At 49.1% G+C, this 13,680-nt stretch overlaps 3 protein-coding genes across 7 annotated transcripts; 2 read left to right on the top strand and 1 right to left on the bottom strand.

Moving 5' to 3' along the window:
* The first annotated feature begins 634 nt into the window (after nt 1-634).
* On the top strand, nt 635-1,297 carry LOC105695234 (cyclin-dependent kinases regulatory subunit). The gene is made up of 3 exons (XM_012416605.2): nt 635-811; nt 899-1,026; nt 1,161-1,297. The coding sequence occupies exons 1-3, from the start codon at nt 708-710 to the stop codon at nt 1,259-1,261; spliced, it is 333 nt and encodes a 110-aa protein (XP_012272028.1). The 5' UTR covers nt 635-707; the 3' UTR covers nt 1,262-1,297.
* A 126-nt stretch (nt 1,298-1,423) lies between these two features.
* Nucleotides 1,424-2,859, bottom strand: LOC105695233 (transcription initiation factor TFIID subunit 12). Its single transcript, XM_012416604.2, has 3 exons — nt 2,314-2,859; nt 2,058-2,250; nt 1,424-1,885 (listed from the first exon to the last, which is right to left on the bottom strand). Exons 1-3 carry the CDS (start codon nt 2,557-2,559, stop codon nt 1,758-1,760), a joined length of 567 nt encoding a protein of 188 aa, XP_012272027.1. The 5' UTR covers nt 2,560-2,859; the 3' UTR covers nt 1,424-1,757.
* Nucleotides 2,860-3,827: 968 nt separating this feature from the next.
* On the top strand, nt 3,828-13,662 carry LOC105695297 (protein kinase C). 5 transcript variants are annotated; one of them, XM_012416744.2, is made up of 9 exons: nt 3,828-4,723; nt 4,846-4,906; nt 4,984-5,218; nt 5,779-5,810; nt 6,440-6,510; nt 6,749-6,890; nt 6,965-7,564; nt 7,844-8,436; nt 8,506-13,662. In XM_012416744.2, the coding sequence occupies exons 1-9, from the start codon at nt 4,391-4,393 to the stop codon at nt 8,668-8,670; spliced, it is 2,232 nt and encodes a 743-aa protein (XP_012272167.1). In that variant the 5' UTR covers nt 3,828-4,390; the 3' UTR covers nt 8,671-13,662. The 5 variants fall into 5 exon arrangements, with proteins under 5 accessions (XP_012272167.1, XP_012272166.1, XP_012272170.1 ...); XM_012416743.2 differs by having other exon boundaries at nt 6,728-6,890; XM_012416747.2 differs by lacking the exons at nt 3,828-4,723; nt 4,846-4,906; nt 5,779-5,810 and having other exon boundaries at nt 5,116-5,218.
* Nucleotides 13,663-13,680: the final 18 nt, after the last annotated feature.

Genomic DNA, 13,680 nt, shown 5'->3' with positions numbered 1-13,680 from the left:
AAATGGAGCGTCACGAGTGTTCTTCTCTTACCATCAACAGCGAGAAGTGTCGGTAAGCGTAGGTAGGCCACCACCTTCAACTGCCGCATGGTATTACCATCACGAGTACGTGAGCCGCCAACGGCGACTGGTAGATGGTACCGCCATCGCGAGTGCGCGAGCTCCTATCTGAAATTCGTTGCGCCGCCCTTGGGGGCTAAAAATGGTGAAAGCTAACGTACGAAACCAGAGGGCAGCACAGGATGCGATCACACGATCCTGCCCGTGAGCAATCTCCCAACTAAACTCTGTGCGAAACAGGAAATCCCTTCGCACGAGCAATTTAAAATGGGAAACATGAAAATTACTTTAGATTCGGAAAATATCCTTTTATACCTTAAACGCAAAATGTGCCGCATGAGTCTTTTATTTTTGTATAATAAAATAAGTTCTCTAAATTTTAATTTCTTGCATTAACGAAGTCGTGTATGTACATACATATGTACATATGTACATATTTACGTGATGGAATGTTAAATCATACGATTGATAAATGTATGTTTATACATACGTTGCCTAAACGTGCTACATGGGGGCAGTACATGATTCCGATTCATAAATGAGCACAGAGTAGGCAATCACTTAAAACGTTTTCTTGAGCGGGATCATTTGATGTTTATTTATGATAATGACAATTAAGAGTATTCCTTTGCCACATTAAATTTCGTATGTTTATCGACGCACAAAACGAGTTTCGCTTCTTGCGATTCAAAATGCCCGTAGATCAAATACAATACTCGGAAAAGTACTACGACGATAAATTTGTGTACAGGTTAGTTTTGTTGTACTCAGTTGTAGCGACTTCAATGCGATATTGTTACGCTGGAGCTGTTTAAATATTTCATTACTTTCCGAATAGGCACGTTATTTTACCAGCTGACCTTTCTAAACATGTACCGAAATCACATCTAATGAGTGAAACTGAATGGCGTAATCTGGGAGTTCAACAGAGTCCTGAATGGGTTCATTACATGATGCATGGGCCAGGTATACACAAATTTTTATTTATAAGTTTTAAATTGAATTCTGTTTGTTAGATTTATGTGAAAATGTGAATACCTTTATCAATTGGATATAGACATCACACATGGTTAATTCAAGTGTTTGAATGTATTTTACAGAACCACATGTTTTACTATTCCGTAGACCAAGGACTGATCTTGTAAATAATGTTCGTACAGCACCAGTTCAATCACATAATCAGGCTGTCCGTTGTGAATGAATGTAATGTATAATAATTAAGAGAATGATTAAGTAATGACAATTATATTTTTACACATGATCCTAGGTATATCCTTACTAATCTTGACTGTCATGTACTAAAATTTCATAAGCATAAGTATGCTGTATATAAGAAGTATTAATCATGTCATGTAATCACAGATTCATAGAGCTTATAAGATTTTTTATTACAAAATATTGCTATTTAGATACAATTGTAATTTAAATTTGGAAATAGACAAATCTGAGATCACCTTAACAACATTATTTTGATCTTGTAGATTATTCAATCATTTTGATGTAATTATATAGTCATTCAATAATGTTTAAACATAGTGTAATTACACCTTATGAATCGGTCCTTACTAGTTCATTCGCAATTTCGGTAATAATGTGCCTAGCAAATATGTATTCTATAAATCCGAATTTAATAACGATCGTTCAATGAATACGAAACTCTTTATGTCTTAAACTTAATTACATTGTAATGTCCGTGATCAATATTTTTTAATACTCTTTCGAATGAGAGCCAATCGCTGTTTGTGTGCCTCCGTTACAGTTGCTCGTTTGTAAGGCCTTACTTCATCTGTGCCAAAACCAGGTATCCACATATTCCAATTTCTCTCTGAAAATTGAAATAATTTCTTTATTTTTCAAACAACATACTTGATTTATTAAGATAATAAATTTGTAGTAAATCTTTAATTAATAATCGTCAACTGAAAAAGCAAAGAATAAAGCTACATATGGATATACCCATAAGTATAATATATAAAACTCAGTACAGGTTTATTTACCTAAATGGAGTTGAACGTCTTTTACTTCAACAGTATTTGCATGTCGGTGTTTTGCTAATAAACAAGCAGCGTTCACAGTGGTTTCAACAAAGTCATCGGCTAGTTGCAAAAGCATTTCTTCGACTTCTTCGTCAAGCTGTTCAGTGGGATCCACTTCTCTAACGAGATCTTGTAATCGAGTCTTGGTTAAAAACTAAAAATGTAATCATTAAAGTATATAGCAGAGTCAATATCAAATCGCACCATTAAAAAATACCTGAGCGTAATCATTAGATGAACACGAAGTAGGTAATTGCGCTACTGGCTGCGACTTAGTTGGCTGTGTAACATATTGCGTTTGCTGAGGTTGAGAGGGAGGTTGCATGACTTGAATCGTACTGTTACTTTGCATAGTCGTCATAGGTGTAGACGATTGAGTGTTAACTGTTTGGAGGTTACCTAGGGCTGACATAATGTCTGAACCTGCACCAGCAGTTTGTACCCCTGGTGTTTGCTGTGCCATTCTTTGCCAGTGAAATATTATTAATATCTACCTCAATTGAGTTTTTATTAATAGGGCTAACTGTTTGCTATCACCATTTGAATTTTTATCGATGCAAAACATTGACCAAGGTATCACAACAGTGTTTCAACCGTTAAGGAGCAACCAAGGATCATATGCAATATTTTAACGGAAGTCCTTTGCTGATTTCAAAACAAATCTTAATTATCATGTCTTATTTACGAACAACAGTCACACTTCAATAATCATATTCACGTCCCATGAAGATGCAACACGCAACTGAACACAACCAGAGATGAGTTGGGAGATTGCTCACGGGCAGGATCGTGCGATCGCATCCTGTGCTGCCCTCTGGTTTCGTACGTTAGCTTTCATCGTTTTTTGCCCCCAAGGGCGGCGCAACGAATTTCTGATAGGAGCTCGCGCACTCGCGATGGCGATACCATCTACCAATCGAAACAACGCATCGCGCAACCGGCAACCTGAGCCAGGTAGCCTTGCACGCCGTAATTTGGCTACGACGTACTAGGTACCGACGGAAGCTGCCGGATACACTATAGGTATGGCATTGCCGTACCTGTAAAAATCTACTTCGGTTAGCACGCAAATCCGAAATTACTAGCTGCATGGAAAGGTACCCGTCAACGTCCTGTCCGCAATTTACATTAACGCGCGCACGCAATGAGTGCTTCCACTTTTAACTACGTTAAACTACTAGCATACACAAAACAAGCTAAGTGGAACCACTCGCGCAGCTATTTGCGGACCGGCGGCTTTCAACGATAGTTGGAAAGCGTATGAATTCCCTTATCATCAAAAGCGAGCAGGGTCGGTAAGCGTAGGTAAGTCACCACCGTCAACAGCTGCATGGTATTACCATCACGAGTACGTAAGCCGCCAACGGCGACAGGTAGATGGCACCGCCATCGCCAGTATGCGAGTCCCTGCCAGAAATTCGTTGCGCCGCCCTTGGGAGCAAAAAATGGTGAAAGCTGACGTATAAAATCAGAGGGCAGCACAAGATGCGATCGCGCGACCCTGTCCGTGAGCAATCTCCCAACTCATCTTGCTTTCGCCTATATTCCCTATTTTTGTAACACCTTATAAAAGGAAGGAGAGCATTTTCCATTCGGTCGGTAACGTCTGAATCTATTGCACAACGAGGCGCAGATCCATAGGGAATATGGATTGTTTTGATCGCGCGACCACCAGGGGGCTAGAACTCGTAACGGCCATTCTATCTCTCGTCTTACTTGGTGCCATCTGAGACAAAGTCCGTGGTAGAGCGTCCGTCTCTCTCGGCATTCCGATTCCAGTCGCTCGTGTCCGTCGGTCGCCCCCGCCCCGCGGCTCCCAGCAGCCCCCTCGCCGCGCCCGCGCGTCCAGTATGCTCGAATGCTGGATCTGACCGAAGATCGAGCGGTTGTTTATAGTCGGATCGCCGAGGACGACGAAGGAGGTGGCGGCGGCGGCGCCGGTCACGGGGACGACGGCCACCGGTGGATCGGAGGAGGCGACAACCCAGTGACCGTTCGAGTCGAGGAGGCCGCGGCCGCCTGCCGTGGGCTCGGTGGCGCGCACGGAGCCACAACCGTCCGAAGGGTGGCGGGAGGGTGGGAGAGTATCGAACGAAAGGAGAGGCGGGACGTCTCAGAGGCTCGAGGGCCGATCCGAGCGACCCCCGGGGTCCGAGTAACCGACCGAACGACCACGGCCGAGAGCTCGGCGAAAACTGACCGAACGACCGCCCGAACGCTGAGCTCGAGCCGCGAGACAGCTGCGGGCAGCTGCTGAGAGACGAGCGCGACGGCGACGGTCGCGACCACCGGAGATGTTTACCGGAACGGTCAATGTTAAGATATGCGAGGCCGAGGGCCTTAGGGCCACCGACAAGCAGCGCAAGTTCTGGCAGGACGAGCCACCCATCCTGGACCCGTACGTACTTCTTGATGTCGATGAGAACCACTTGGCGCGCTCCTCCACCAAACCTAAGACCTTCAACCCGGTCTGGAACGAGTCCTTCACCTACGAAGTGCAGGATGCCGTCATGCTGGGCCTCACCGTCTTCCACGACGCAGCTCTGCCGCCAGACGACTTCGTTGCTAACTGTAGCATCCCCTTCGAGGAGCTCATGCACCGGGATGAGCAGACTACCGACTTCTGGGTAATCGATCTTCTCGTAACCTCAGAGCGATTTCGATTTGACGTTCCTGCGTACGATCGGTTGAGTCGACGAATCATGTAATGAAACATTGAATTTATGGTTTATCGACGTTTATGTCGCAGGTCGACCTGGAACCTCAAGGACGGCTGCGGATAAGGATAGATTTAATATGGAACGATCGAGGTGGGTCGTGACTTTTGTAAGGTTCGGCTCTGTTTTTGGGAAGAGTGGTTTTACGTATGTATCGAAATGTATTCCAGATCGACCCTCGAGTTCCGGGAGCGGAGATGGAGAAGGATTTGGGGGCAACGTCGGAGTCGGAGTCGGCGTCGTCTCGGGTGGCAGGGAACCAAAGCGAGAGTTCAAGGAGCGGCAAGGTTTCAACCGCCGAAGAGGGGCAATGCGGCGAAGGGTCCACCAAGTAAACGGCCACAAGTTTATGGCGACCTTCTTGAGGCAGCCAACTTTTTGTTCCCACTGCCGCGAGTTTATATGGTACGTCTTCTTGAGGTCAATTTGTGAGTACGCCGTCCGGTGAACTTCGGACTGTGCGAATAACCTGCTTTGGGATTTCTTCGACGAAGCTAAGTTCCTGCCACGGGGCGAGTGCATAGTTCCGAGCGGTCCACGTCTAATGGTTGACGATTCGACCGTTACCTCTCGTTAAACTAATATTCAGGCGTGATTTAGCTTTCTCGGAATGCTTCATTGGTGGTGCGAAGTGATGAATCGTAGAAACGTGTCAATGAAATCGGTAGCTCATAGTCGAGGTTTTCAATCCTCGCGTGGAAACGAACTCCGTCGAGTGCACGACCTGCCCGAGTCCAGGAACGCTCGTGATCGTAAACGGCGATTCGCTCGGTCCCGTAAAAAAGGCAAGCTGCATGCCAGGGAAACGCGTATCGGAGCTCGCTCCCTCGTTAAAGCCACGCATTTTCGGGGATCTCTCCCAGCCCTTTCGTCTCCATAATGGTTTAAAGGCAGAGAAGGCTTACGTATGTGTGTAAAAGGGATTTCAAGGAGACGATGTGACGTGTTCTGTCTGTGTATTTCAGGGGCTTGGGCAAGCAGGGCTATCAGTGTCAAGGTGAGGAAGACACAGTCACGTTATTAACCAATTACCTGATGTATTCGCTTGCAGAGTCGATGTTTGTGCGCGTGTGTGTCTGTACGACTCGTGAACGCGGACAGTAGGCAGCTCGAAGACCCTAGAGACCGAGAACCTCGTCTTTCCTGGCTGATCGTTTTCTTAGACCGAGTCTCCGCCTTGGTAGAAGTCACAGGCTTTTGCTCTCCGTCTTTGTCGCCGATCTCGTATCCTCCCCCCTTTGCCGTCGTTGCCCTACCGATACCTCGCAAGTACCTGAACCTCGACGGATCCCATCCCTCTCCTCCATCCCGGTCTTTGTCGGCCGACGGCGACGGCGACGGGACGATCGACCACCTCTCGACGAAGAGGACTTCGATTCGCATGACCGCTCTCGCTTGCTCTTTAATTAATCGTGCCGCTTCCTGCGACCTCCTGCCGAGCTCCTGCGATCTGCGATTCCCACCTTGATCGTAAGTACCCCCCACTAAATGTGCATGTCGAGGAGGGACGTAACCGCCGACGTCGTCGCCGCCGCCGCCGTCGTTGCTACCAACGTCGCCGTCGCCTACGCTGTCGTAGCTTTTAACTTCCGTACTTGACCGTCGAATTTGCCATTCCTGTTTCAGTGTGCACCTGCGTCGTCCACAAGAGATGCCACGAGTCGGTGGTGACCAAGTGCCCCGGGATGAGAGACGAGGTACTATGCAGTCTCATTACTAATCAACCTCTGCCTGCTTGAAACATTTTTTTCATTTAATTCCGCCACATGTGCATGCAAATAAAGGCCCATGAAGTTCATTTAGTTACGTATGAAATGCGAATATCATTTTCATTTCGGCATCCGAGGGCAATTGGCCAGGGGTGACTACGTTTGAATTTGATTTTGATCCTTTTCGAATCTTCCGTCCGTTCAGGGGAAAGGAATCGTGTTACAGTCCAGTCAAGGCACCCAGGGTCAACGGTTCAACGTGAACATCCCCCATCGGTTCGTTGTGCATAATTATAAGCTCTTCACGTTCTGCGACCACTGCGGCTCGCTGCTCTATGGGTTGATCAAGCAGGGCCTCCAGTGTGTAGGTGAGTGGATTTCTGGATACCCAGGGAAGATACGGGAGATATATTCGGTTCTAATGGTCGCTTCTCACTCGCAGCCTGTAACATGAACGTCCACAAGAGATGCCAGAAGAACGTGGCGAACAACTGCGGCATCAACACGAAGGTGATGGCGGAGATTCTGAACAAAATGGGCATCTCGCCGGATAAGCAGACGAAGCTTCCGCGGATCAACTACAAGAGCTCTCAGGTCGGCGGGGGTGGCGGAGGTGGAGGTACCGCGACGGGCTCGAACAACCAGCAGTCGGCAAGCCCGGGTGCTCCGGATGCACCTGGTACCCCAGGTGCCCCGGCTATGGGGAATGCCGCAGCAGACGGAGCTTTGGAGCGGAAGACCCCGGAGGCTGTCGAGGCCGACACGAGGAAGGTCAGCCTGGACGACTTCAACTTCATCAAGGTCCTCGGCAAGGGCAGCTTCGGCAAGGTTATGCTGGCCGAGCGTAAGGGCAACCCCAACGAGGTGTATGCCGTCAAGGTCCTCAAGAAGGACGTCATCATCCAGGACGACGACGTCGATTGCACGATGACGGAAAAACGGATCCTCGCCCTGGCTGCGAAGCATCCCTTCCTCACGGCCATCCACAGTTGCTTTCAGACAGAGGAGAGGCTTTTCTTCGTCATGGAATACGTCAACGGAGGTGGCGTCCGCTTTGCTGAAATTAAATTTAGTTTGAGGGGACGTGAAAGCGGCGTCTGAGAGGTGAATCGTTCGTGAAACATTTCTGCGAGCTGGGTCTATCGAATCATTCATTTACATTCACATGGTAAAGTTGGAAACGATTCGGTACACCCAGTTCTGAGGAAAATTTCATTTCAACAAGACCTCTTTGATGCCTGTTTCACACATCGCCTTAATGATTTATTAATTTTCCTAGATTAATTTCAGCCGGTATGACTCATCACTTGGGTGTTTGCAGGCGACCTGATGTTCCAAATTCAGAGGGCCCGGAAATTCGACGAGGCAAGGGCGAGGTTCTACGCGGCGGAGGTGACCCTAGCCCTGCAGTTCCTCCACGAGCACGGAGTGATCTACCGCGACCTCAAGCTGGACAACATCCTCCTCGATCAGGAGGGCCACTGCAAGCTGGCGGACTTCGGCATGTGCAAGGAGGGCATCGAGGGCTCTACCACAACCACGACATTCTGCGGCACGCCCGATTACATCGCCCCGGAGATCCTCCAGGAATTGGAGTACGGAGCCAGCGTCGACTGGTGGGCACTCGGGGTCCTGATGTACGAGATGATGGCCGGACAGCCACCCTTCGAGGCCGATAACGAAGAAGACCTCTTCGAGTCGATCCTCCACGACGATGTGCTCTATCCGGTCTGGCTGACCCACGAGGCCGTGTCCATCCTGAAGGGATTCATGACGAAGAACCCCGCGAAACGACTGGGCTGTGTCGCGGACAACGGCGGAGAGAGCGCCATTAAGGTCCATCCCTTCTTCCAGTACATGGATTGGGAGGCCCTCGAGTCGCGGAGAGTCAAGCCGCCCTTCAAGCCGAAAATCGTAAGCGATGTCGCCATCGAGTTCCCTGTTCCATCTAGAACCACCTTTAATCCCTCCCTCTATTTCCAGAAAAACAAAAAGGACGCCTTGAACTTCGACGCCGAGTTCACGAAGGAGGACCCCGTCCTGACGCCGATCAACGCCGAGATCGTGCGGTGCATCAATCAGCAGGAGTTCCGCGGCTTCTCCTTCGTCAATCTCGACTTCAATCCCAGCAGACTCGCCGGCCAGTAGAGGCAAGACGCACACTACCTGGACACGGGGAAGGGTCGACCGGGGAGGTCTCTCGACTCCCTCGGATTCACCTATCGTACAAAAGCGCGATTTTAAAAACGCCGGACCTTACCCCCGCGGACCGATACCGGGCCACCCTGAGTTTATACGGAATTTATACGGATTTTAAGAACCCGCGAAGACTCATAGAAGAGAGAAAATCGAGGAGAGAAAGAGAGAGGGGAAAACAAAGGCCGCCGCGCGCGTCGCGCCCTCTCGGTTCGCGGCGCGGAAACAAACCGTAAGCGCGATGGCGACGCTCCGAGACACCACGCGTCGTAACGCCAGGTATTATCATCCTTTGTTTCTCGTCCCGACTCCGGCTTAACGGTGTTCCGGTTTCGTCTACGTAGCCACCGACGTCGTTCTCTAGACGCGGCCGCGTAACCCGACTCGTGAAGTCCCTTCTTCATGGAGATGCGTTGCAACAGTATTCTTATTTTTTTCTTTATCTCGTTTTCTTTAGTCACATCCACACACGACGGGGGGTGGGGGCTTCTTTCTTTCCCGGAGATCTCGAGGGTGCACGAGCGACCGGATGAGGCGCGGTCGAGGGTTTTGGTGTCGTCGTTTAGCGTCGACGGGACCCCCCGGTGTAACGATCTCCGTGACTCTAGTCAAAGGGCATCTTTGCCTTAAGGTGCTCACGTGGCATCGCCGACTCGATTTTTCTCGTTTCTTCGCGGCGACCTCGATTCGCTGACACGAGTACTCCGTATCGATTGCTCGAGAGTTTTTCGGTTAAACGTTGTATGCGCTGCGACCAGCTTTCCTCCGTTGCCGTATCGTTGTCCGACGTTAAACGACGTTACACGGCGTTACGCTATACTTGGCGCTGCACAACGTTAGATGGGGATGCACAACGTTTGGTGGCGCTGCACAACGTTAGATGACGCTGCACGACGTCACACGGCGAAGATACATATCGATGGAGAGGCGGGTCGACAGGGCTCGCCCGCCGTCCCGGACGCTGGAACTGCCAAAACGAGTCCAAAACCTTCGTCGGCTTCGTCGCGCTTCTGCAAACGGCCAATAAGTACCTCAAGGCGTGCCTCGCTGCGCAGCAGGGCGTGCGCAAGGGCACGTGGACGCGAACGGCGTCTCGCTCGCGTCCAGAGAAACGTCCGAGGAAGCTAACAGGGAGCGAGTTATTCGTCTACTACTTAATGAATCGCGCTTAGACTCTAAGGCTAAAGTTAAGGGCAGGTAGTTGATAGTCGTCTTCGATGATCCGAGCGGTCCGTTGAGCGGATTCGCGCCTCGGAGTAGGAGAGAGCGGGAGAGGCGATGAGAAGGGGCGAACGGTCCGAGTGGGACGCTGCTCGATCCGCCGTTAGATCAGGAAACTCGGTAGAGTTCCGCGCCAAATACATTAAGAGGCATGCGCGAACGGCACCGAATACTTAACGCCAAAGATCGGCATTACGGCTACGGTAGAAATTAGTTTCTAATTTTTTTTTCTTTTTCTTTTTTTTGTACGTGCTTCGATATGCTCTTTAACATTTGCCTTCGTCTGGAAGAGGTAGACAATTTTGTACTTGCAGCACGCGTGAAACGAAATGTGCTCTGACAAGAAAAATTCAACTGAGATTTCAATGGCGTGGATGTTACGGCTTATGTTCGGCAGAAATACTTGATTTAAGCTTCTCATTTGAAGTATGTGATTAGCGCTATTTTTCCTCTATTAATTGCCGAAAGATAATTGCGTTTGGCTAAGGTTTTGTACACCGAAGGTGGTTTGAAGGGATTCTGGCTACGCTACAACCGACCAAACCACTCTGGACTAGATCAGAGTAAAATGTACTGTTTTTTATAAACGTGGATACACCTTTGTCCGTATATTATGCGGAATGTAACCTGATATGGATAAGGTGTATCCATCGCTGTAAGAAGTAAGTTTTACGAGGATCTGGGTCTGGTCTGATTGACTAGCGTAATCATAATTTTGTGACCGTTGGACGACCGCAATTATTGTCGTGGTTGTGATGATTGATGTGCGGCGTGCTATCTTTGCAGCCTCCAAAGTTCTATGTCGTGTGCCATCTCTTCGGTGGCTTTTTTAAGGGAGTAGCCACGTCCAAGCGGTGCAGAATAGTTGATCACTCGACGTTACTGCTATCCGTGCGTTTCGACTGACGCTCCATGTCGACTCTTCGAACAGTCCTAAAATCGGAATGGGAAAAAAAATAATCGCTCCATCGCTCAAGATTTCGGACAACCTTTACTCACGGCACAAAGTGAATCGATTCCATTAGGGGATTTCGAAGTGGCACCCGAGGGGTCAATCGTTCGTCAAACTTTTCTCCGAACAGAGTGAACCGAGGATCATCTCGAGCTTGACAACGTGAACGTGGAGGCCAAAGAGGAAATAACAATACCCGTGAAATTTCAATTTCTTTTTTCCTTTTTTTTTGGTACAGAATTTCTCAAAATGTCTACAAAGAGATTTGGAAGGACTTGAAATTTCATGGGTGTCAGGACCTTCCTTGTGGCCTCTATATTCACATTGTACAGTTTGAAACGAATCGGTTCACTTGGTTCGAGGAAAAGCTTCACGAACGAGACATCTTCGGCGCCAATTTCGCCAACACCTTGATGCCAAGAGCGCACAAGCCACGTCGGGCTGAGCACACTATTTGCCGGCGAATTGAAAGATAAATCCCGGCCACGGGTATCGCAAAACCGATTAATAGGCTTCCGGTAGATAATGCGTCGAGTGCAACCGTAGAGTGCGACAGCTAATGTAAAGAGATGTTAAATCTAATATTATTGTATTTTGAGATTTGAGTTAGCATGCGAGTTACTCCGAGATTTACAATTCAAGTTGACTCTGCCTACTATTCGAGTACTATTAACTCTCGGCACGAGTTCTAGCGTCGTGTAAGTGAATTTAGTCCGAGGTCCGATGCGGAGCGCCCGTAGGGAATCGCTCACGGATCGCGTCACGTGACGTCGCTCCATCCTCGTCGCTCGTTCATCTCCTCGGCACGCGCGAGCCGCTCGCCGTCTCGCTCGCTCGCTCGCGCGCGCGCGTATCGGCTGGACCGAGACTAGTCATAAATATTAAGAAATCTTCCTTCCCGAGGGGTAGCGCGCCACGCGAACGCCGGATCCAGGGAGAGGGAGAGGGGCAAAGAGGAATCGCTCAGACCGGCCTACTCCGTCAGCCAGCAGCAAGGAGGAAGTAAAGAAAAGCGATTCGATCCGAGCCGAGTCCTCGAGGAAAGGAGGCGGGCGCCATCTTTGTTTTCCACGAACGCTCCGAGGCGACCAGACCAGCTAAAGACTGATTCAGACACGTCCATACCGTCGTATCCCCGACTCCATATATCCACATACAGATACATATAACGCCTCCTTAGATTTATATCGCGCTATTCATCGATAGCGAGAGGGAAATGTTTGAATCCTTTATTAACACCTCACGACGAGGTAGGGCCGATCACGCCCACGTATCGGTTAAGACCCTTGCCGATCCGACAAGTATTGTAACGTGCGTTTTAAGCTGGTACGAAAGGGTCACTCTATACATAACGAAGCGTCGAAACATAAAGCCATTGTCACGCGTTCAAGTTCCAATTGATTCGATGCACCTGGTTTGGAGGAAAGTTTATATAAGTATTATCACGTCTTGATATGTAGAGAATGGCCCTTTCGTATCGCCTTAATGGCTCCGCTCACGCTATAAGATCTGCGCATGGTATAAAGGTGTGATCGATTTCCCGGTGTAAATCTAAGCAGACATTTCCCCCGGGTGCCCGGATACGTCTCGGACACGGTGTGGATACGTTTGAAACGGCCTTAATCCGCTGCCGTCCCGTTCGCATCGACCCGAGAATTTATCGGACAAGTTCCGAGTGCTACTGGTCAGGTCGAACTCGTGAGCGCCGTTCTTTCGCGCTCCTTCGGCCGCAACGATTTCGCGTATCGGTTGCGACTTTCGCGCCGTTCTTAGAATCGGCCGCGGTTCCCCGGGGACCCGCGCTCGGCGGGGCTGGAGGGGGGGGGGGGGCGTAAAGTCCGTCGCATTCGGGTGCGTATTTCGTCGTGTATTCTCGCTAATGTACCTACGCTTCGAGGCGGCCATACTTAATTGTAACCGTTAGGCAGTTATAACGTTCGAGTATAGTCGTGTTGTCCGCCGTTAAAGAGAGAAAGAGAGAAAGAGAAAGAGAAAGAGATAGACGAAAAGCAGAAAGAGGTAAAAAAAAAGAGAATCTCCAGTGTAAACGCTTTCGATGTTTCGACGGCGACGCGCCGCCGCCCCCTGGGCGCGTCGTCGTCCCTCGTATGTCCTAGGAAAATCGCGCGCTTTCGGGCGACCCCGCGGAATATGTGCGCGCGCGGTATGTAAGTACCATAGCGATAAATATATATATATAAACAATATATATATATATACATGCATAGATAGATAGTTAGGCGAATTCCTATCTAGCCTACCTACCCGAAGTAATTACACCGCGGACGCGAAACGCGCGCCTCCTTGGCAGCGCGTGCGCGCGCTCCATCCGTCTCCCTCCCTCCCACTGAACTCCCCCTCTGTCCGTCTCTTTCTGGCGCCGGAAGCTTTCGGGAGTCGCCGCCGGCGGCGCTGGGATCGCCGGCGCCAATCCCCCCAGGGAGGCCGCGTTCGCAAGGACAAGGACAACCGTCGACCGGAGCGAACACTGTTACTTGTCTGATCATTGTGTAAAGAATCGTCAAAAATAAAAATAAAAGTATATATATATATATATATATATAAATAGAAATATATATATATATATTAGCGCTCAACATGCGAAAGGTCGGATGCGAGCCGATGTGCGAACTCGAAAGAGAGAGAGGGAGGACCCTCCGAGGGATGTCGTTGCAATATAATATCTTTTTATTACGTTCTTATACAGAAGTCCGGTATAATTAGTGTATCATATATATGTATAATCCGTATGTATACATATATGTATAGAACCTGTACGCGTGTCGTTT

Source organism: Orussus abietinus, unplaced genomic scaffold (genome assembly GCF_000612105.2).
Source record: "Orussus abietinus isolate OABI.00-Male unplaced genomic scaffold, Oabi_2.0 scaffold156, whole genome shotgun sequence".
Taxonomy (NCBI): Eukaryota; Metazoa; Arthropoda; class Insecta; order Hymenoptera; family Orussidae; genus Orussus; species Orussus abietinus.
The sequence above is the reverse complement of the archived record's forward strand: the minus strand, read 5'-3'. Positions and strand labels throughout refer to the sequence as shown.